Source organism: Pyxicephalus adspersus, chromosome 3, assembly GCF_032062135.1.
Source record: "Pyxicephalus adspersus chromosome 3, UCB_Pads_2.0, whole genome shotgun sequence".
NCBI lineage: Eukaryota > Metazoa > Chordata > Amphibia > Anura > Pyxicephalidae > Pyxicephalus > Pyxicephalus adspersus.
The window spans coordinates 149,080,676-149,105,473 of record NC_092860.1 but is presented as its reverse complement, the minus strand read 5'-3'; the positions used below and the strand labels follow the sequence as shown (position 1 = coordinate 149,105,473).

The following is a 24,798-nucleotide window of genomic DNA, read 5'->3' as shown; positions in this document are numbered from 1 at the left end:
GATTGAATATCCTGAATATCAGTACGATAAGAATCTTGAGGATTGGAAAGATATATTGGTAGTAGAAAATAGGCTTGAGAGAAGGCTTTGGAATACCTATGTAGGCAGGGGTGCTAGATGATTTGAATTCTTGAATATTTTTTTTTAAATCCAGGGTAAAAGAAATATGGCAGAGTCTGTGTACGTCTTGCCCAGCAGGACGTACACAGACGTGATGAAGAGCACCAGATGAAGGTGTCAGAATAAAGAAAGTATCAGACACGGTATAATACCTAGATTTTTTTTTGTAAGCTAGGTGGCTGTCCTTGTTCCATCACCCAATTTTTCAGCAATTTTTCAGTGGTTACTGAAAAGTGCTGGGTGGTGTGTTCGGCTAAAAGGGGTGAGGGAGAACACTGAGACCCTTCTATTTGGGTGGACAATGTTTGCCCTAATGCATCACTTGTTAATGCAATACACCACAGCAGTCTGAATGGGTCTCAAACAAACCAGAACAAAATTGGAACTACAACCATGTCACCATATCCATACCATTGCCTAATTCTTCTGTCGGCATTCTTCCCGCGTGTCCCCGTTGTGTCACAGGACGCCGCCACCTTCATCAGATCCCTTCCTTGATTTTCAGCCATCTTTATTGCCCAGGTTGGGATGACGTAACTTCCGCTCAGGCTAGCAGGCGTTCATTCAGTCCTGGCAAGTGCAGGGGAAGCTGGGATTGCCGGCAAGCAACTTTTAACGGCTCTACAGCGTGATCAGGCATGTAGGAATGCTTATTGTAAAAGGGACTTGGCCTGTCTTTCTGCAATAAAACCCTGCCTCATCCCACATTTTCAAAAGTGGAGAATAAATGAGTTCCACTTTAATTGTACATAGCTGGTCAGCAAGGTTTCCGGTTTCCTGTGCAAAGTCAGAATTTGATTCAGATGCTGGATGAAGAATTGTGGCTACTCTGTGCTATATTATGGCACCTTTTATAAGATGATGCATTGTATGCAATGCTGGGGCAGGTTGGTACTGAATGCATAGCTATAAGAGGCTCTTGTATATGCAGAAGGCTGCCTGTGTTCCAAATCAGCGAATAGCCTAGGGGACTACGTGACCCCATCCATTTAGAATGTTAAATGCCTCTTGTGTTCATGATGCTTATATTTCCTTTAGAGTTAATAAAGGCTTCTGTTACTGCTACAATTACCTTTCTCCTTTAAACACTAACTTGTCACTATTGATTGCTTCTCTGCAGCCTTACTAAGTAGTGTATAGTGACATTGTGCAAGGTAACATACCAGCATGTTTCATTTCTTTATGGGGCTCAGAAAAGAACACCATGTAGCATGGACAGATTTCTATTCCATTGTAAAATATAACACACAACGGTGTACATGCATCCTTTTCATTCTGAGTTTACAATTCAAAGCACTTTTATCTGAGAGACTTTAAGTTTGTGTTTGCAGGTCTGTAGGTTGTCCTTCAAGTTGAGAAACAATACTTTGTGTGATCGAACTATTCAATATCTACCTCAAGCAAATTTCCATTATTTACCAGGTTCAGACAATTATTTTACTATGAATTGGGATGGGTCAACGATAAGTTTATTAACTATAGTGAGGACAGGGCTCTTCTAATGGTGTCTGGATCAACAAACTGGACAAATAGAGTTTCAAATATTTTGGCAATCAAATGTGAACCTCAACTCCGATTTAAATATTCGGACACCACGCACAGCCAATCTTCTTGTGACGTTGCCCAATCTCACACTGCACAGGCGCTAGATTGGGTGACGCAACTTCCTGTAAATTAAAAAAAAAAAAAAGTATAGATCGCACTGCACGTGAGTCAGATCTGCTCTCTCATGCATGCGCAAAATGCCAGACATACCCCTAAGACATGATAAATATCCCAGGAGGCTGTGGGTTTCCCCTTCAGTCTTTGCCGCGGCTGCGATGATGGAAGCGGAGGAATCCTCCTCTTGTAACTTTAAACAAACACTTTTTGTTATATAAAAGGGCGGCAAATGGAAAAAATGTTAAAAAATTGATGATGGATCTGCTTTAAATCCCCAACACATCAGTAGAATTTCTTTAGATTTAGATCTTAATTACTTAGGATTGTATGGACGTTTTAAAATCTTCCAATATTTTTACTTCTCTTTGTAATACATATAAGTTCAGTTTCTACATCTTTGTGACTTTTGTTTTACTTTTTACTACTTTAATTTTAAGTTTCACACCACATAATGTATCTTAAAGGAATTTGTTGCTTGCAGGGTTTTTCAGTAAATGGTTTCCATTAGTTTTACATCCAGATTGATACAGAACTTTGTCTTTGTGCTCTGTTCTAATTATTGTACTTGTATTTGTGCTTGTAGTTTTAATGCTGTTGCTCATTATCTTTTACTGGAGTGTATTTCTTTTGTCTTTTACCTGGTTTGGTAATTATCACAAAGTTTCTCAACCAGGGTTCCTCCAGAGGCTTCCAGGGGTTTGTTGAGTAATGAGCAATTTGTACATCTTAGGTCAGGTAAATTCCTCCAATGATCTTTTTGGCTATATATAAAGGTGTTACAGATGATAAGGTGTATAAATAAATGAGAAATAAAAAATAAAAAAAAATAAGGCGGATTAACTGGAATATTCAAACATAAATGACTAATATATGCACTCCCAATTATTTTTCTTAGGGGTAACTACCAGAAACCCCCTTGGATACAGATTATTAAATCAACAATGCTTATTAAATCAAAAAAAGAAAAAAAAAACACAAGTATACCAAAAACATACCCACAAAAAAAAATATTTAAAAGCACATGCTATAAGAAACGTGATAATATAATTAAAATATTTCACCATCTGTTAATCGAACAGATTTCACTATTCAGTGAAGTCCAAGATGGATTCCATAATTAGGTTATTTTGGTAATATTCTTTGTTCAAAAACAGACAATGACAAGGTTCGTGGATTCCTTTCCACTCAGGTTATGAAATTGTGACACCTCCCTAAATGTTCTTCAATATAATTATTCAAATCATAGATGTAAGCAGACACTAAAGTAACATAAATCAATATATGGGCAGTATTCTCACCGGTCCCCCTTAGCCAGGTGAACCACCCAGCACTTTGCAGTAATCACCCGCCTATTTTCGGGTGGTTACGGAAAAGAGTTGGGTCACAATACAGGGGCTGCCACCCGCCTACAATTTCTTCCCACCTGGCTTAAAACCATTTTCTGGGTTGAACACTGATCGGTATATAGTCCGGTAGCCAAATGCTCGTTTTATCTTATTTTAGAATGGGGTATATTCAACAGCTTGCTTGCCGATTATGGCTCATACTTACCTGTGTGAAGTTACCAGGTCCAGGACCTGTCATCGCTTCATCCTGGGAAGGCACTATCTCCATTGCTGGCTCAATGGTGGACTTACGGGAAGATGGCGCCTCACACAGAGCCGAACAATAAACTACATGACGCATGCAAAAAGCCACCAGGAGCCAGGGAGTTCATTTGCATGTCTCATGTCAAATATTTTGCTTTTTTTTAGTTTAGTCCACCTTAAAGCCAGGGGTTCCCAAAGACCCAAAACCAAAAAAGTTTGAGAAAGTTTGGTCGTCCTTACCCAAAAAACCAGCGTCACTGCTGAAAATGCTGCTATCCATTCACTTCAGGCTATAAGACAATTTTGGTTTCTACTAGTAATTCTTTCACTTTTTTTCAGTAGTATTTGCGTGTGAAGGGTTAATATTTTTTTGGCGTTGCGATGGCCCATGTTCAGGCTGATCTTGTGATCCCAGCAGTGGATATAGAACAAATTCAGTATTTCCTCAATAACTTTTTTGAGAGATTGATATTCTTCCTGTATGACTGGAGTTGTGTTGCTTTTAATTTTCTAGCATGCAATCATGAACATGCAAAGACCTAAATAATTAAATTGTTTTAGATCCTTTTTTTTTTTTTTTTGCTTCCTGAATCAAGCAATATAAATCATCTGACCGAACACAAACGTATTGTATTTGTATATGAATGAACAAGTGCCTTTTATATTGTCCGTTCTTTTCCGGGAGACGGGGGACTTGGTGCTTCTGGAGCAATCTGTGACTATTTGGGTTATGACATAAATCAATGGGGGGAAAGATTAGGACAAATATTGTATATTTTTGATATCCTGGTAATGTTATAGTATAGTTAGTATCGTGTATATTTACATATACACTGCACCAGCTTTTTATTCACCGACCAGTGAGAGATCAGGTCCATCCGGTCTGCTTATCAGAATCCCCTGTGGCGATGGTTGGCTGCACCCTCCAAGTTCTAAAATGAATTTCTACATTGTAGTTTGAGATTTTTTGCTTTTGAAGTTGGTGGTAAAACTGAGCATATTCTAGAATTCTTTGTGTGTATCTGTCCATCACAGATCTGACGATGAATTATAAATGAATCTTTGCTGCCGATGATTAACATTATTCTCTTTGCTTCTAGGTTAACGGGGCCGAGCGGTTTTGTGACAGACGGACCTGGGAATTATAAATATAAAACAAAGTGCACCTGGCTGATAGAAGGAAGGTAATAGTCTTTTTATTCATTCTGCTAACAATGTCTGCATTTCCTCATACTGGCCGCCCGCTGCGATCCAGTCACTCGCTGCGTTCTATTGTGTGAATGCTCTGATCAGTATTCATCCCAATGCAGAGGTGTGTTCTGAATATGTGTGCAGAAATTTATGGATGGAATCTCATCTCATCTGTAGTCTTGAATACTGTATGGATTGGAAGATCGGAGACTGGTCTTCACTTCAGCAAATGATACTACTTATGCACTTCTTAAAACCTGTGGAAGAATTTTTTCTTTTTTTTAAAGCTTCTTCAAGGAATTGAGATTCTGGGTAAATAGAAGCCGAAAAGTGCTGTGGTTCAGAGCAGCCAATCAGTATTTCATTTTACTAATTTAAAATCTTCTGCTATGCATAATTTTGATGTAAGTCGTCCCCACTCGGGATTTTGCCAGTGTTCTCTCCAACCAGTGCACCACCCCGCACTTTTCAGTAACCACCTCTGTTTTTAGGTGATTATTGAAAAGTTGGGTGACAGTACAGGGGTCCTCACCTTCCTACAGCTTTCTCCCACCCTGCTTAAAAGAATTCCAGATACAGAATGTGTGTATCTTACCAACCAATGCTAAGTGATGGAGAATCCCATTTTTTGGTTGCTTAGTAGACTCATTTCCATTCCATTGATAACCATTTTTAGGGGAGCATTTCCATTCCATTGATAACCATTTTTAAGGGATTTTCTTTGGTTGGATTTCCTAAAGTGCAGTGCTTACAGATCTGGAATCTCTCATTATCAGAAATTCATATATATATATATATATATATATATATATATATATATCATATATATACATCATATATATACACACACACACACACACACCTGCCACTATTTGCAATATGTGTCCCATTATTTTAAAAAATCTTGAGTGGTCAGGCAAATACCATTTCATTTGCTTTTAATCCGATTCAAATTAAATGATAAGCTTTTTAATATTAATATTATAAACAGTATTTATATAGCAACATATTATGCAGTGCAGTACATTACTAGAATATTTTACAACTATTGAATGCAATTTAGGATTAAGGAGAATTGTACCCTTAGTACTTAAAAGTGTGCATTGCCCCTATTGCATCAGTGCAGTCTTGTGATAGTTGGGGACAAACCATTGAATTTTATCAAATGGTAAAGCTGTCCATTCTTCTTCGCAAAAAAAACTGCAGCACCTGTAAATTAATGGGTTGTTTTACATGAACTGCACCTTTGAGATTTCCCCATAATCAGTGATGTTGAGAGACAGTGATGGCTACTCCAGAACCTTCACTGTTTTCTGCTATAGTCACTGAAGGGTGGATTTTGCCTTGTGTTTCCAGCCATTTTCTTGTTGGAAGATCCAAGCACGTCCCATGTGCAGCCTTCAATAATTGCAAGTTTTCCTCCAAAATTTTCTGTTAACATTTTGTATTCATCTTGCGATCAGTTTTTAGAAAGTTCACTGTGTCTCTCTAGTTCACCCACCCAGGGAATCAATTCATTCATCAATTCTTAAAATCTATTTTCCTGTAGAAGACATTTTTTTAAACAGTTGTTACTGAAATCAAACAATCATAAAAAAAAATCCTATCATACAAAAAAGAGAAATCACCAGCTGCAGCCTTCTCAAAAACACGCTTTAGGAATGTTGATTTCCTGCTCTTCCCTCTTGCTCAGGGGTTTCTTCTGCTGACCCCCGTTGTCACCATTGTGTCTTGTAGTGACCTAGGGGTTAATGGTTTCTTCATCTGACCCCTGTGTCACCATTGTGTCTTGTAGTGACCTAGAGGTCATTAAGAGGAACTGCCAAGAGCAGCAGGGGACCAAGAGATCAATAGTCCACAAAGAGTCTGTTTCCGTAGGGACAAAAGTTTTTATTTAATATAGCAGTGTGGGCAGCGGGAGAGTATATTTATATTTTCATATAGGCCAGGAAGTCAGCCATTTAGCAAGTGACAGTCGCTCACCTCTTGCAGAATATAAAGCCTAAGCAATCCCTCAGTTGCTCTGCATTGCTGCAGGATCAAGTGACTGTGTGTACATAGCAGAAACATTAGATCTGTCACAGCAGATTAAATGTTCTCTCTGCCATCCTTGGCACTTAGGACACAGTGTCTAGTCACACTCCATTAAATGCTTACAGCTTGTTGGACAGCATTCACTTCCCCCGCAACAGACTCATGTTAATCACAAGGGGAACTGGATCACTTTCACTCCTCTTCACCTTTAGACTTTGAGCAGCACTTTGTTGTGTAACTGGTAGATCCAGGGCGTGCCAAATTTTGTAAAATAACAAGCAGAATGTGCGTAAAGCTACACTTCGCCTTCCTCTACTATGATTTCACTGCAAGTTTCTAAGATCATCTTTAGAGGCTGCAGCAAGTCCCATGATGGCCAGCATCATTCAGTTCTTCTCAACCCAGGTGAAGTTTCTTTAAGTCATAGAAGTTCAGCATTGTATGTAGGCGTTACTTAGGGTGGTCTCCATCTGAATGTAGTCAGGCTAGGAATTTCCACTCATCCATGCTGACAACCACACAATAAAAACTTTGTGATGTTTGCATAGAACCAGCACACTTGTTGCATCAGGGTGGAGGGGTCTTGGGATGAAATCTGATTTTCAAATTCATTTTATTATGCAGCTTTCATTGTCCATTTCATACCTGCTTCAGACACAGCTGACACCTTGGCAGCCACATTAAGAACCAACTTGTGCACATTAGTTACCACTCATTGCCCTCCCTATTCGTTCTCTACGGGCATCTGCAAGAAGCTACATGTAGAGTCTTCCCAGAGGCATCAGTTTCCTGGCATGAGGAAGCAATAAATGCATTGCAATCTCATGGTCAGTGTGAACATTGCCTACAATAATCAGAATCAATATATAGCAGATTTGCTCATCTTTACTGAATTCCTTTTCATTTTATCTAGAACCAGTCAGGTTGTTTAGACAAGAATATGAAAAGTCAAAAGTATAAACGTAGCTACAAAAGCCGTATTCTCATCCCACTTTGTCTGTACCGGATTCTTGGATTCTGCATTGGGTCCGGTTATCTTTAGGACAAGATTGAATCATTCTTATAAACAAAAACAAAACATTTTTTATTTGATCTGGATTTATCTATCTGTTAAGAGGAACGCTAAAAGTTTCCAAAGTGTGAGAAAGAAATTCCCTCATATTAGAAAGAGATCTTCTCACTTCCTTTTCAGCCTACAGGTCATGAAATGTCGGGAAATGATCATAATGAGATCGCTGAAATAATTCTAGCACTGGTTTCAACCTACCCCTCATCTAAAATTAGATTATGACTTTCAATATACTTTAAGACTTCCTTCTTGGCTGTTTGTAGCCTTATTTCATCAATTGTTGGCTGGATGTTTATAGATTCCATCTGGGGGAACATTGGTTGTGTAATATGAATTCACAGATTTTACTGATCAATTGTTTTTATTGGGCAGCATGGTGGCTTAGAGGTTAGAACTCTGCCCATTGCAGTGTTGGGTCCCAGGTTCGAATATCGCACGGGACACTATCTGCATGGAGATTGCAGGTTCTCCCTGTCTTTGTGTGGGTTTCCTCCGGGTACTCCGGTTTCCTCTCACATTCCAAAAACATGCAGTTAGGTTAAAGGCTTCCCCCTAAATTGACCTTAGACTATATAAAGACATATGACATACATAAAATTGTGAGCCCCTTTGTGGGATAGTTAGTGATATGACTATGGACTTTGAAAAGTGCTGTGTAATATGTCGGAGCTGTATAAATACTATGTAATAATAATAAAAATAATGATTGACATCTAGATTCCTAGATAACTCATTATTTATTCAAGTATTGCAAATGGTGATGCAGTTTTTGTTTTTCTCTCCAGTGCAAACACAGTTCTCCGCCTTCGATTCAACCACTTTGCTACAGAGTGCAGCTGGGATCATCTCTACGTGTACGATGGTGACTCCATCTACGCACCTCTGGTCGCTGCTTTCAGGTAACCTTTACTTAACTTTTCTCTGGTTAAGTTGGTGCTTTCAGCCAGGTTGTAGATTCTATAAAGAAAATCTTATATCACTGGACAGCTTTATATATGAAATACCAAAGTTTTTAGATATAAACTATCATATAGGTAATAAGCTGGCCATATACTTTAGACAGCGGTAATTTGTTTTAGTGGAATTAGCCAGTATTTGAGTATGGACAATAGCACACACCCCTAATTAATATTATATACAGTGACTGGACACTCGGCATACTAAGTATGCGGTGGCAGATGATTAGAGGGTCAGAGGAATATTTGAGACTAGATTCTCTGTTCATTTATGAAGGTGACCGGTTTTGAAAATGAATCAGTTTAAGCCTTTGTCTGATTGTGTTAGGCCTTGTGAGAAACTGAAACAAGCAAACAGATAATGATGGTCTGACAGACCGACTAGGGTTATCTTTGTGTTAAAATTAAGGTTGTGGATAACCAAGGGCCCTAACGGTCCAGATACCCCATACTGTTTCTGCAAGCTCAGGGTGCAGCAGGAGAGACTTGCCTTGTCCAGCAGGTTGTTGCATGGTCCTCTCCTGTCCGTGGGTCCTCCTCCATGCAGCAAATGCTGGCAATGTGTTGTCAGTGTGTATTTCTGCATTCATACATGTTTGTGCAAGGTGATGCAGCAATGACCTATTAGGGGATGGCTTTATCTACCGTGCATCCTCGGTTTCATAGAGTGAAAAATGTTCAGCATGGAAGGAAGGAAAAAAAATGTAGACTTTAAAATATAGAAAATTTAAATGTGTAAAAAAGCTTTACAAGCAGAACATTGAAATACGTTATGGTATTGTTTTTTGCTGTTCAAAATATTAAGGTATTTTTATTTATTCTAAATGGCACTGCAGATTCTCAAGCCAATCTACCTAGGACTTAGGCCATGTATACATGTCAGATGATTCATATAATCGTATATGAAGCGAGAATCTGGCGTGCGTACAGTGCTCATCATCCGTAGATCTGCCAGGTCGATCGTAATGAAAGGGAAGGGGAGAGAGCACAGCGGAGTGCCGCTCCATCGTTTTCTCCCCTTCCTAGAGCAGAATGGTGCTGTATGTACAGTGCTCGTTCATGCATTATTCAGTCTTTTGTCGTTGAAAAGGATTGTGAAAGATCCTTTCCAACGATAATTATTGCACGTGTGTGCCCAGCCATATCCATTTCCAAGCATAAGGCTGGACATAAATGTTTGCCCCCCACCCCTTTTTCCAAACAATTTATGGCTCAGGTAATGTTCCTACACCTTGCACTTATTCCTAGTTCAAGTTAAGAATTTCTTTATAGTTCATGAGACATAATTTGCCCATTTATTTAATCATAATAATTAAAGCCTTTGTGAACTTTAAGTTGTGCATCCCACAGCTTAAAATGTTGAGGTCTAGACATAAAATAAATGTTTCTGCTGATGTTTAAATTCTGGTAGAAAAGCTTTTTCATTTCAGATGTTTAGGATTCATTATGGACTTTTAACTCTTCTAAAGACTAATTTAGGAATTCCTGGAAATTTAGTTTATTCGTTTTTTTTATAATTAAGTTATTAGGTTACTTTTATTGCAGGCAGGTAGTTGTTTGTTTAATTTACTTTTATTATTTAACTTGCAGTCCATTCCTTGTGATATACATGTGGCAGGATTTGGAAGATATGGAATGACCTTAAACATTGCATTTTAATATTTTTGTTTTTAGGACTTTTGATCGTGTGAGGACGTGTGATTTGTTTGATTTAAATTTGTTGACAAGCACATTTAGCACATTTGGCCTGTTGTAGACCCCCTGACCTGCTTCAGATAGGTTTTGCATTCCCATAGACTTATATTGAAATACATAACCCATCTGACACAAATGAAAGCTTCCTGACACCCCTAATATAACAATGTGATGCAGCTTTTACACAGATAGTTATTCTTGGACAGAGAGGTTATTTCTAAGTCTTTATATTTGACCTTCTCGTTAAGAAAGAACAAAAATGCAATATGGGGCGGGGCGGGGGAATATAAGGTTGAACCTCAGTTCAAATAGAAGAAAGGTAATTACAGCAATTACTTTATATCCTAAAATTTTCACTTCTCTAGACAAGTGTTTCTCAACTATAGTTTTGTGAGTATCTCCAGAGTTGTTAGGGGTTCCTGAGACCAATGATCTTTTTGGCTATCAGTAAGGATGACATTGTTCCCAATTGCCAGCAATGTAAGAGGAATTCTTCCCACTGACCACCACACATGTACTGTGAGCTGTGGATATAATAATTATAGCCGGGGTTTTCTGAAGACCTGAAAGTTGTTTCAATAGTTCCCCCTCATGGTAAAAAGGTTGGGAAACACTGGTCTAGACAGTCAGTTTGTAAGGCAATGTACAGACCGATTATATGAACATTGTGTACAGGAAACTTTTACAAAGCATACAAAGCCACTATGCATTGTGTAGTGTTCTGTATCGTTTGTATCTAAACTTGAGCAATGCCACCTGTAAAAAGGCCATTTAATTAACTTCCCAGCAACCCATCTTCTAATATTCCTCCACTTATCTGACACTTCTGGTAAATAATTGCCCTCCTTCCGTGTCTGTACCATCCACCACTACTTAGGCCACTTACAGAATGTGTGATTCACAAGGAGGAACCACGAGTGCTATGGGGATCAGGTTTTCCTTAAACCCAAAAGTGTGGATTCCTGCAGCGGTTCGGGGTAATCATATTTCACTTCTGGTATTAGAATGTTAGGCACATGTCATATTGGTGTTGCCGATTGTACCTTTAAGCAAGCTGATGGTAGGTTTCAACGTAGAAAAAAACGAGAATGGGGCCTTTTTTGCTTCTTATATTCAAAATAATACAATATATACAAAATAATACAGTGTAACAATAATGGGACTGCTGTATCCCCTTCCTTCTTGCATCCAGTTCATTCAAGGAAGCCGGAGGTTTCTTTCTTTAGTATTTAGACAGGTACTGCTAATGTAGTAAAATAAAAAGAGAAAAATGCTAGGTCCTGTGGACGGACCTGATCTATGGTGTATACCTTAATGGGTGAGGTCCCTAAGTGCCCTATTTCTCGATGCGTTTTGCCATATTGGCTTCCTCAGGGCCGCTTGAGACACAAATGACTAAATCAAGCACATGATCAATACACATCATAAACAAGGTCAGCAAAGGAAATGTCCATGCAGTTGTCGGAGCAATTCATCATACCTAAATCATTCTTTATAATATCTATGTCACCATATACATTATGATAATATCAAAATATTGTCAACAACAATCTAAAACTATTTTTAGGAGAATGTATACCCTTTATTTATTACACAATGGTAGGTTTCAACAATTTTTTTAACAAACTTCTAATATTGATTAAGCTAGCTGAGGGTTTCAGAATATGTATCTTAGTGGTTGGATGTGGTGTGAATAGAAACATGAATAATAAACATAATCAAACATTTCAGGGCTGAGCACTGAAACACATAACACAACAAGATAAGTGTCAGTCAACTGGCCTCTTTAATACTTTATTTATACCAAGGTAATATTCTTTACCTTTGTAACATTAACATTATTTATTTTATTCTAAAAGTTTTATTGAGGGGTATCAAAGATGGATACAAAAAAAAACTATGAAACTGTGAACATTATTTTAGGCATTATTATTTCTGATCCTTCATACAATTGTCTTTTAGAACTTTTAATACAAAGTGAAAAATAAAGATTTAGTTAGCAGCTTCACTGTGCAGAGATGAAGGGTTTTCATTGTCCTCTTTTTCTAAAAGGAGACAAATCGGACAAAGGGCATAGGAATATTACAATAAAAAAAAAAATTAAATGCTACAAAAAAAGAATAAAAGCATTATTAAAAACTTTGAAATAAAACTGTGTGATCCTTGGAAAAAGACTGCTGATCTGCTCCTTGGTAAGCTGCACCCAGAAGTAACCCCGAATCCTACAATGAAACACTCATGTGGATTGCAGACATTAGGAGTGCACTCGCAAATCAGTACTAAAATGTTTCTGGGGAGGGACAATCTTCATCAGAGGATATGATCTCCTGTGCTTTGTAGAGGGTTCCCTTCCATGAATTGCTGTGGTAAAGAATATAAAGGTATTTTTTTAAACACCTCAATTTTTAAGACTATATAAAGACCGCTTTGGCATTCCTAACCTGTCAGTGTATGTGTGACCTGTAAACTCTTTGTGATTTTTATGGAAACCTACTTTTAACTCGTATTATCCTTTTTCCTCTGTCCTCTTCTTTGTTCTCCTCCACTGCTCCTTCCTCTGCTCCCTGCACGTGGAAGCTTTATGGGTTATATTAGTCTGCTCCTCTCCACCCTATTACTTTCTTTATAACTAAATTCCTGCTGCTGAAACTGTCCTGTATTTTCTGATGACCCTCAAATTATAGCTGTGTACACACGTTCAATAATTATCGTTGGAAATGAATGACCAATTGGCCGAAAATCGTGCTAAAAAAAAGTGACCATTGACACTGACGAACGAGGATTGTCGTTGGAAATGAACGACCGGCATGGCGGATCTGATCGGCCGATGATCACTATCTATCGTGTACAGGCGTTCAGTGATCGTGCATGTTTCTGTAATACACTTTCTCCTTTACATGTCACTGTCATCGTCAAAACGATTGTATCTAGTGTGTGTACACTATTGGTGGTTTATATTTCAACCATCGTATTGTTACAGCATGTAGAAAATTGTCCACAATAGGATTGTTCAAGTATAATCTTGCATAATTGTTGATCGGTCGCAATCGCTCGTTTTCTAACGATAATTATTGGAAGTGTGTACCTAGCTTAAATCCTGCAAAAGTGCCTACCAAGTTCAAGCTCTGCCCTCCCAAAAAAAAAAAAAAAAAAAAAAAAAAACAGTTGCTTCCACATTTGTTCCCTGTGTCCGAGTTTAAGATGGAGTTGTTCAGAACCATTTATCCAAAAAAGCTGCATTGTTTCCCAGCAGCATACAATTTTGCATACATGGGACTTGATCGTGGGACTGGAGTGATATTATGGGCACTCGGTAGTAGTAGTAGTGTGGAGTGAATGGATTCCGTTGGGAGCTGATGGATGGAGTTGTATCAGCCTCAGAATTGTTTCTGCAAATGGAGTGCTGCATAGTTTCCTATAGATCCTTAGTTGTTTTGTGATGTCATTTCCCTTTTCTTTCATTCTCTCCAACTGTCAAAGAGGGCAAGATGATGGAGGCAGCACTTTACAAATTTAAAATGTAGAATCCAGCATTATAAATAGTTGAAAGTGTGGGAAGTGAACAATGTTGCTGCGCCATTTCCTTGCTCTTAGTTGCCCGGAACATGAGGATCTAGGTGTGTTGGCATGCTGGGAAGTAACATGTAAGTACCTTATGATAACAGCATGGTGGCTCAGTGGTTAGCATGTTATTTCCCAGCATACCACCACACCTAGCTCCCTGTTTTTCTGACCGCAAAGAGCAAGGATACAGTTAGCACTCTGGCTTTTGCAGCACTTGGTCCCAGGTTCGGATCTCAGCCAAGACACTATATGCATGGAGTTTGCAGGTTCTCTCTGTGTTTGCGTGAGTTTTCTCCAGGTACTCCAGTTTCCTCCTACATTCCAAAAACATGCAGTTAGGTTAATTGGCTTTCCCAAAAAATTGACCTTAGAGTATATTAAAGACATATGACAATGATAGGGACATTATATTGTGAGTCCCTTTGAGGCTATATAAATACTGTGTAATATTAAAAATTGACTAGCAGAGGTAGACAAAGGATGGGAACAGCATGCCTGGATATTAGCGGCCCACTGCTTCTCTACATATTGTAGCTCATTAATTGGTTATCTTTGGAAAAGAAGTTTTCCGATACCTGTATGCAGGGTGCAGAGTGGTTACAAGTTATTTGTATCTGGATAGATTGCAGTTCTTTTTGCCAAGAACATGACCTGTTTACACTTCTAAGTGACTTTTCATGAGCTCAGTTTGCTAAGTGCCCGTTTACAGTGGACAGCTTCCAACTGTAGCATAATCATTTGCAGTTCACACCGACATACTGCAAGATTCTCAGCATAATTGGCTAATACGCTTTGGAAAATAGATTACATCTCTCTTCTAATCTTGTAAAGCAGGAGGCTCCTGCTATTCAGGAATCAGCAGATTTCCTAGCCAATTCTGAATGTTTTGGACTTTCTCTAGCAGCCACACTTATAATTATACCATGCCGAGACTTTTCTTTAAAAGGCTTCCTCTAACTTCTTGTTCTGGTACTAGTGTCACTGGGTTTATTATTTCTATAATTCATAACAATCTGTACTCCTAAAGTGGTGACAGAGGTATAATGATAAAGAAATATAAATGATGAGATGATTATACCTGAGGTTGGTAAAGTAGACACCTGGAGAGATACAAGACTGCTTGAATTGTGAATAGTTTTTGGTTCCCCAGGAGCACAGAGATTTCGTATGGAAGTATTATTATTATTATACAGTATTTATATAGCGCCATCATATTACACAGCGCTGTACAAAATCCATAGTTGTGTCACTAACTGTCCCTAAAAGGAGCGCACAATCTAATGTCCCTACTGAAGTCATATGTCATTAAGGTAGTCTAAGGTCAATTTAGGGGCAAGCCAATTAATTTAACTGCACGTTTTTGGGATGTGGGAGGAAACCGGAGTACCCGGAGGAAACCCACGCAGACACGGGGAGAACCTGCACACTCCACGCAGATAGGATCCTGGCTGTGATTCGAACCTAGGACCTAGCGCTGCAAAGGCTGGAGTGCTAGCCCCTAAGCCACCGTGCTGCCCGTAATATGCACTTATGTGTATAACAGTAATCCAGATCTCATTGTGATGTCTACCCTAATTCTAACAATATTTTTACCACTGCTGTGAACATTAAAACATAGAATAGGCAATTGGAGTTCACCAATAAGAATATTTTTTTATCTATGTGGATACATAAACCTTTGTAAGGAGAATTTACCAAATACCATTGCCTACTTCATACCAAAGCCACAGTGCTGGTTGTATTTCACATTTAACTTCAGTTTGAACAGGAGCTTGCTTAGTAGCTGATATCTACAATCAGTTCACATAAGGCAGGTAAGGCTCTGTCAACAGGCGTGTTTGGGTTGCGTGTCAGAAAATTCCCATAGACTTGATTGAGCAGTACACATGGTAGTTAGGAGGCTTATTTTGACCTGTGCTGAATTTCTATGGATATAGGATGTCCTATCGAGGTGCAGTTAACTTCTGTCAAAGCAGGATTAATGCATTTCATGTTGAAGTCTGTTGTTGCTATTTAATTAAGCAACCATGGTGTTTGGAAGAAGAAATTGCTTATTGACCCGAGTCCTTATACATGTTCATAAAGTGAAGTTGTGCAAGAGGAAGTGCCCTGTGTAATTGCTCCTACTAGTTTACTGATCATAAATCCTGAGGGACTAACCCAGGATCAGTATGCAGGTCAGAAAAGTCCCAAGTTGGAACTAGTTTGCACACTCGTCTCGGGCCGGCAGCCCTGCAAGCTATTGAATCAGCGGGACATTCAGGAAACCATTATTGTGAAAAGGGAGGTCATTTGTAATGTACATACTTCCTGTGCAGAGGTCTCCTTTTAACACCTCTGGTGAAGGGGTCAGGAATTGGGGCCTTTGTTTTTGATGCCAGTTATCTGCCTTCAAGAGGAGACTCTAGGTTTTTTCTTGGCCTTGAGGCTTTTTTGCTGCTTATATCTAGCATGGTTTCTGTGTGAATTATCTAAGGCTTTGTTTCTCATCCAGGGTTCTTTTATGGGTTGCTTGGGGTTGCGTGAGCTATTAGTGCCTCTCAAGTCAGTTAGCACTGAAAGCTGTAATCTTTTTGGCTGTAATGGCCACATTCTTCATACTGTTCACCATGCTAATGCACTGTAAGCTTTGTCTATAGTAATATAGGAGTGGTTCTCTGAACACTTGTAAGTTATTTCAAGGGTTCCCCCATGTTATAAAGATCGAGAAAGTCATGAAGAGTCTTCACTGTTCTTATAACAACATTTATCCTAACAAAACCAGTGGTGGGTCTTGTTGGTATCTGATGAATAACTAGCCACAGTTTCCTTCATCTTTGTGCAAAGAATCACTTAACCTGAAAACCAGCCTTCAAATCAAATAGGTGATCGCTGTTGATTTTAATTAATCACCCAACAAACTGGGTAAAAAAAAAAATCAATCGGTTCTGGGAACTTTTTGAATTTATACGGAATTAATTTCTTCTGTTCCATCCCTTTTTAGAATATTAGAGCATCTGGTAATTACTGATACAGTAACACTTTTTAATACATTTCTGCTTTTAATATCTCTTTGTTGTTGGTTGTTTCATACCTAAAGGGAGCCGTTGGAACCACTTTGTGCACACGGTTGCCTTGTAGTGGATTGCAGCACGTTGCTTCTGGCCATGCGATTGCTTTTCCTCCTCCAGAGTTCCAGGGTGCATAGCAGCAGTTTACAAAGAATCTGGGTACAGATACTATACAAAGTGTGATGGATCTGGTTCATATTAGGAGGGTTTCATGCGCTTAGAATTTGTAGGGATTTATTACCCCTGTACAGTTTGAGCATATTTAAAAACTTCCAAGGCAGTGTGTCTCGACCTCTTTACTTGGAGGAGCAACGTGAAATAACTTTCAGGTCTTGGGTAACTCCTGCTATGATTACTATATCCACAGGCCACGTTAGTGTAGTGGTCATAAGGAAGAATGCTTCCTACATTGCTGGCTATTGGGAACAATGTCCCCCTTACAGATAGACTTAAAATCATTGGTGTTGGTTAAACTGACCTGAGAGTCACAAATTGTTCTTTGCTGGAGGAACCCTTCTTGAGAAACACTACTCCCAGGAGTTCTTTGACTATTATGTGACTGCAGATGGTTGGGTTGGTATGTCAATTGTCATTTCTTACCACAAAGCTTTAAACATCTAGAAAATGAAATTCAATAAAACTGACCTTTTTCGAAAAAACATATCCTCATGTTGATGTGGACTAGAGGTGTTGGTGGCTGCTCAGTTGTAACTCACAAGGCCCTGCCCAAAGTGGTCACCAATATTACCTTGCTGCTGTACACGGACTTTTGATTCATTAAATGGTTTGTAATATACAACTAGTAAATAGGTGACACTTCCTAACCGGTGATCAGAAATATAAATTGAACTTTCTGGGGGGGTGGTTACATATTAGCCCTAGGTCTAGGTTCTAGTCTATAGACCAATGCGGGTACGTGCTGTTTGTCAAATACATTTCATGCCTGTAGGGTATTTCTTTTTTTAGTATGAATTACTCATTAGTTACCTTACTGATATAGAACTAGTTGAAGGGAACTTCTAGTATAATACCACTTCCATTGGTTCACAGGTTGGGCATTGTTGCATAGCTTAGGTATTAGTATGCTGTGTATACACAAACATATGCAATAGCTGTATTTGTATTATCAGTGTTTACTTTGTACTATATATTCTTTTCTATGGTGCAGAGTTCACACAACCATTACCATCAGTCCTTGGTTCAGTTTGTCTCTATCCAGGGCTGGATTGCATTTAAGGGGTTATTCAAATTTGAAAGGCGACTACACTGGTGCAAATTTATAAACTCTAAAAGAACTACTTTTGCTTTATAGACCACAAATATTGCATCTCTTAAAGCAACAACTTTTTTGCTCATAACATTATAGAAAATTAGCATAAATCCTTATAAACCCAATGTAATGAATTCCCTACGTAGGGTACTCAACTTAGGCTAGATGAGCTCTTAAATTGGATGAGACTTGGGAGCTTGGAGGAAAGCCAGTGTGAGTAAAAGATGTAAACTACTGTCTGTAATATTTTACAATTTTCACAAAGGGATAAAGCAAAACAAAAGTTCCCTTTTTAGGAATCCAGTCAGTATTGAGAGACTGGATTTGTACCTTCTGCAATAAAGCCTCCTACCTGCCTGATGGCTTCCCCTCCTACCTGCCTGATGGCTTCCCCTCCTACCTGCCTGATGGCTTCCCCTCCTACCTGCCTGATGGCTTCCCCTCCTACCCTACCTGCCTGATGGCTTCCCCTCCTACCCTACCTGTCTGATGGCTTCCCCTCCTACCCTACCTGTCTGATGGCTTCCCCTCCTACCTTACCTGTCTGATGGCTTCCCCTCCTACCTTACCTGTCTGATGGCTTCCCCTCCTACCTTACCTGTCTGATGGCTTCCCCTCCTACCCTCCCTGCACCTGCCTGATCGCTTCAGGTTTCTATCAAAGTTGAGCTGCACATGTACAGCTTTAGTTGCCGAGATAACCAGCAATATGCTGGTGAAGCTGGTACTCCAGTGTGTCTGTGGAAGAGTTATGGCATTCCAGCCAGCCAATGAAAATGGTGCAAGATCGTCTGCAGGAAGAGAAGGAAGATGATGATGGCAACGCCCTGCAAGGAAAGGGGGATAGTTAAGTATTGTTGTTTTAGTTCTGCCTTAAATGTTCAGAACAAGCTTTTGTTAGAGTCTGCCGGATTATTCTCAGTCCATGCATTACTGCTTGCACTGTGGAGTGGATAGATAAATTAAAATAAACTATCATAGACAGTACTTAACTCCACTGTTGCAAATGCACTATTTCACAGCTACCATGCTCTTAAAGTGGAACTAAACCCGCATGACCTATCCGCATTCCATCTTAGGGCACTGCCACCTTCCCTCTTTTCTTCCACCTACAGATAACCTTCAGCCATCTTGATTGGCTGTGCCAGAATGACATAATTGCGCAGGCATGCAGGAATTCCTTTATACCATGCATACGCAAGGGAATCTGGGATTTGCTAGCCTAGCAACCAAAGCGGACACTGTGCATGCACAGCAGCTCAGCCTTGATGCCAGAAATCTGGAGCGGTCAGGCAGGTAAAACATATTATTACAGATGGAACATTGCCTGTTCCTTTCTGCAGTGATGACCTGCTTGATCTTGGAAGCTTAAAAGTGTAACTTTAGTTAGCATAGTTTAAAATAAAACTCAGTGCATGCATCAGTTGTATCCTGAAGACATTTGTGCCGGGTGATTAGCCATCCCAGTGCTAGTTTCTGGGGTAAATGCTGTCATCTGAGCCAGATTATGATTGCAGCTACACCGATTCTCCAATGTCAAACTTTGCTTTTCCTGTGATGAGATTGTTTGCCCCAGGACTTGGTGTGTATGTTTCAGGAATTGTATTTTATTACATTTCTGTATTCTTTTTCCATTCGTCACCATGAAGTACTTATCTCCTGATGCGTGTAGAATTTGCTATTTATACACCATTTGGATAAAGGATGTGGGAATATCTTTTAATAGATTTTTCTCAATGCTTGTTACTGTGCAAAAGTTTATAATTTTAGGAAAATGTCCTTTTTGTCATTAAGAAATCCTGTGGTTATTATTTCAAGGGAATGGATAGTTTGTTTGATAGACATGTTCAAGTAATTGGCTTGATGGAAATAATCTTATCCAAAAAAATAAACCTGGAGCAGTGTGTAAAATGTCAGGAATTACTTTGATGTGACCACTGCAGTTATAATAGAAAAGTTTGTAATATCTGAGAATACTTTTTATTCTCCTGATAACAATGTGTGACTGAGACTGGTTTACAGTACACCTGCCACTGATTTTGTATTCCCCCCTCGTATGTGCACCACACCAAACATACCTGACAGGTTTTCTTATTAATACTTGTTATATTTTGAGTCTATTTTTCCCCTTATATAAAGAGAATAGTTTGTTTTCTGGCTCCATGGTTGCAATATAAAAATCCCCTGACACCGTAGTCCCTTTTAGATATACATTGGCACCCGATCCATTCAACACGCAGCAGGATTTCACAAATCTGGGCACTGTTCCCAGTACCTGTGCATGAATGTGTTGCTTCCTTTCGTTTGTGCAGTTTGCTAAATTGGTCTGTGCAATGGAGAGCGTGAATCTGCACATTTTTAATTGCCATATGTATAGTGCTATGAATAATACGAAGGGGAAGCAAAGAAAAAAAAAAGATTGCAAAAAGTTGCACTGGGCACATACGCAGGCAACAAAAGTAATATAATGTTTAACGTGTATCCTTGTTGGATTACAATATACCTTTCCCTGTCCGCTGTTTCATAATCCAACCTTGTTAGCATGCACAGCACTTTGAGGTTTAATAATTCATGAGGAGAGAGGGAAGCGTTCTGTAGTCTAGACACTGGACATGGTGGACAATAATGACTTGGGTTTTCCATGGTGGTGTCATCTCACAACAGAAAGTTGGCATACTTGAACCTCAACAGGGTTAACATATTTTTGTTTTTATCATGGGGATAGAGTGCATATTGCAAAAATATGCTGATTTTTTTTCTCACTCAGACATACTTTAAAAGTGACTTGTTCTTTGTTTAGAAAAAAAAATGCCTTTGACATATTCTCATTATTATTAACAAATGGAACAAACATGGACTGCACCTTAACATTTGTATTCCAATAGTGTATATATTGCAGGAAGAACGGGGCTAAATGTTTAGTATCTTGCCATTCAGGTCTGCTGGAAGTTTGATTTTGTCTTTATCTGCGTTGACATTTCCTTCAATAGTTGAAAAAGATTCTGGAAGGTTATTTGGCGTCTTCTCATATGGACCCCATACAGTGTATGTGTGAAAAGGACGTTCATACAGGCAGGTTATTGGATGGGTTTCTTTACGTAGCAATATTCTCCCAAGAATTGTTTTTAAGCTGGGTGGGAAGCGGCTGTAGGTGGGTGGCAGCCCCTGTATTGTCACCCAACTTTCAGTATCCACCCAAATAAAGCCGGATGGGTACTGAAAGGTGCCGGGCGGTGCGCCCAGCTAAAAAGGGCTGGGGAGAACACTGAAGTGTGTATATTGGCTCAGGCTTGTTTGTAATTCCTCTAGACCAAACCAATGGAAGCTTGATGAAAAATGAGCTTTGATGGTCCGTACAATTGTGCAAGGAGTGGATTCCACTGCACAGGAATGGGCATACAGACATGGCCTCATGTTTTTAGATATTGTAGACTGAAAAACCATATTTGTACAGTCTGATGGTTAATTGGCTAGAATATCTTGCCAGCAGGGAGACCCCATAGATTGTTTTAGGTGAGGGCAGATCTGAACCAAATAACGCTATTAACTTGCTCCTTGAATAAAATTTTTGGTACCATTCAGCATTCTGAAAAAGCTGGTGTCTTTTGACTTTGTAAACGATTTACAGTTAGGACAAATACAAAATACATCCATCATTTTGTGGACATCTGACCATCACACCAATATGAGCTCGATGGAGGTCACTTCCCAAAGCCATGGACAATATTATGGAGTTTGTGAGCTCTCACTACTACACCCAATTCTTTGCAGCTAAAGCAGGCTTTCATTAAGATTTTGTAGTTTGTGCTCAATCAGCCAAATAAGAGTTTATGAGCTGATTTATGTTGAATGAGAAGACCTAGCTTATTGCTAATCTTCTCATCCAACTTCAGTACTGGACCCAGTATTCTCCCCAGCCCCTTTTAGCTGGGCACACCACCCGACACTTTTCAGTAACCATCCGGCTGTTTTTGGGTGATTACTGAAGAGTTGGGTCACAATACAAGGGGCTGCCACCCAACTAAAATTTCTTCCCACCTGGCTTAAAAAACAATTTCTCAGGAGAATAATGCTGGACCTCTCGAATTCCTCTGTCCCGATTAGCTAGGTCACTAAATAATACCAAAGGTGATTAAAGTGTTTTGAGGTTAGGTCTCAATTCCGTCCATTCCGGCATACATAACTTTGTCAGTGGTAGGAATAATCATAAACCCAGTGCTCAACCCAGAATTTTTTTTAAGCCAGGTGGGAAGAAATTGTAGGTGGGTATTGTGACCAAACTCTTTAGTAACCACCCAAAAACAGCCGGGTGGGTGCTGAAAAGTGCCGGGTGGTGCGCCCAGCTAAAAGGGCCTGGGGAGAACCCTGAAACCATTGACTTTGTTGTACATAAGTTCTTTCACGATGACCCACACCATACAACTGAAACAAACTTTACTGTAGATTCTCGTAAGAAAAATTGTGACATTTTTGTTAGGATTAATATAGAAACTGTTGTTGGACAATTTTGCTGATATATTTTCATCTGTTTCCATTCACGGCAATAACCACCCAAAGTTTTATTGTGTTATAATGATAGCAACTGGAATTGAAGTCAATCTATAATAAAAAACTCATAAGAAGTACTGAAGTTTGAATTGTTCATTATACCTTATTATAGAGATCTTTAGCTTCACAATGGTTCATAAACTGGTAGTAATAGTGAGCTCTACCTCAAACCTGCAGCCCGAGGTCCACGCCTTGGAACAGGTGTGAAAAAAAATGGACAAAATGCCTTTTCTCCTTTCATATGGCCTTGATAATGTTACTAACTTCCAAATCTGCCATGCCTGCTAGTGTTCTGGTTTCTGGTATCACCATCTCTGGTGTCTTAATCTTCTTTTCCTTTCTTTTAGTGGCCTTATCGTTCCGGAGAAGGAAAGTAACGAGTCCGTCCCTGAAGTCGCAGTTACCTCGGGTTTCGCTCTTTTACATTTCTTCAGTGACGCTGCCTACAACCTGACTGGGTTTAACATAGGCTACAGGTAATAGGATGCAGCTTGTTTTCTGTAATACAACGTGTCTGGGACTCCTTTAGATCTGCATCAAGCTGTAATTGTTTAGAACGACATATGTTTTTTTTTTTTTTTTGTTGTTGACTTATTTATATTCACCGAAATGATGATCTGACTATATTAAATCTCCTGACAGCTGAATCGTAAATATTAGCAGCTGTGTTATGCCTAATTAGGGTTTACATTTCATAGAACCCACCGCGTTAATTTCTCTGCAGTCTGAATGGGGGACCCTAAATCTGTGGGTGTCTTAGGAGTACAAGGGGGTCTTATTTCTATGCCCCCCGAAGAAAGGAAATCAAAATCTTTGATGCACAAATACATTTAACACAGATGATCATTTAGAACAGAATTCTTCACAAAAAAGAACAATAAACGTTTAATTCATTGACCTTGGCATTAAAGGATTATTTTAAGCCCGCAGTTATTTCAGTCTATATTACAAGCCATTTAAAGCAGAACTATAGTTCCACTTTTCAGAATCCACTATCATACCGATCATTACTGCAGACCGGGCGGGCATTGTCCCCTTTGCAATAGTTCCCCCTTACTGCCTGATTGCTCCGGGTATCTTGTCATAAAGCTGAGTTGCCAGGAATGAACTCCTGCCCACCACTTTTGAGCAACTTTTTGATATTCCTGTATTACTCCTGGTTTGTGAAACCTAATATTTCTTCTCTTAACAGCATTGACACATGTCCCAACAACTGCTCTGGAAGGGGGATGTGTGTGCCTGGGAATAGCACTGGAGTGTACTGCGAATGCGCCGAGAACTGGAGGGGAGAGTCATGCGACATCCCATACTGCCTGGACAGCTGCGGAGAGCCCGATCGTGGAGTGTGCAATCCCAACGGCACCAAGGGATGTGACTGCAATTCAGGCTGGCAGGGTGAGTACCAACTGAGTGTCCCTCTTATTAAGGAATGATTCATATAAAATTGTTTTACCAGACCTGTAAATTATGCTTGTCATAAGCAAAATTAACAGCCTACCCTTACTGGCCTCTTGGTTTCAGTGATCAAACTGAGTGACCTGAAACAAGTAAAGAGTTTTGATTTTCTTGTGACTCATTCACTTAATGCTTGGTCTAGTTCTTATTCATGGTGACTGAGTGTTCAGTGATCTTATCCTACTGCTCTGGCACCTAGATTCACTCTCTGCTTGGAGTTTGTATGTTCTACTTACGTCTGCACACTTCCTCCTACAAAGGCAGGTTAATTGGTTTCCTGCAGGGTTGACCTTAGTGTGTGTCAGTGAAGCAAAGACATTTGATTATGAGCTCCTTCATGACGACTATGTAAAAAAAAAAAATAGTAATTGGGAAAATAAATAAAAGCCAGATATAGCCAGATCAGTAGTAAATTAGCATTATTCAGCCAGGGTCAGTATTACTAAAAATAAATACTAAATGTCATTTAAAGCAGAAATAAACCTAAAAAAAATGGTGAGCAGAACGCAGGGACAGGGATGTAAGAGATGGGCTATGTCTTCAAAACAGATTTACCTGCCTGTTTGCGGTCTCCCTTGAGGTCTGCATGCTGCCAG

The 24,798-nt window shown here is 39.4% G+C and overlaps 1 protein-coding gene across 1 annotated transcript in view; it reads left to right on the top strand.

The window, feature by feature from the left end:
- The window catches only part of ATRN (attractin), a gene marked incomplete in the record, with an annotated part of 130,250 nt that overhangs the window by 14,321 nt on the left and 91,131 nt on the right, over positions 1–24,798 (top strand). The window contains 4 exon segments of the mRNA XM_072406656.1: positions 4,472–4,555; positions 8,451–8,564; positions 23,095–23,223; positions 23,940–24,142. Of these exon segments, the coding sequence (XP_072262757.1) occupies positions 4,472–4,555; positions 8,451–8,564; positions 23,095–23,223; positions 23,940–24,142 (530 nt within the window).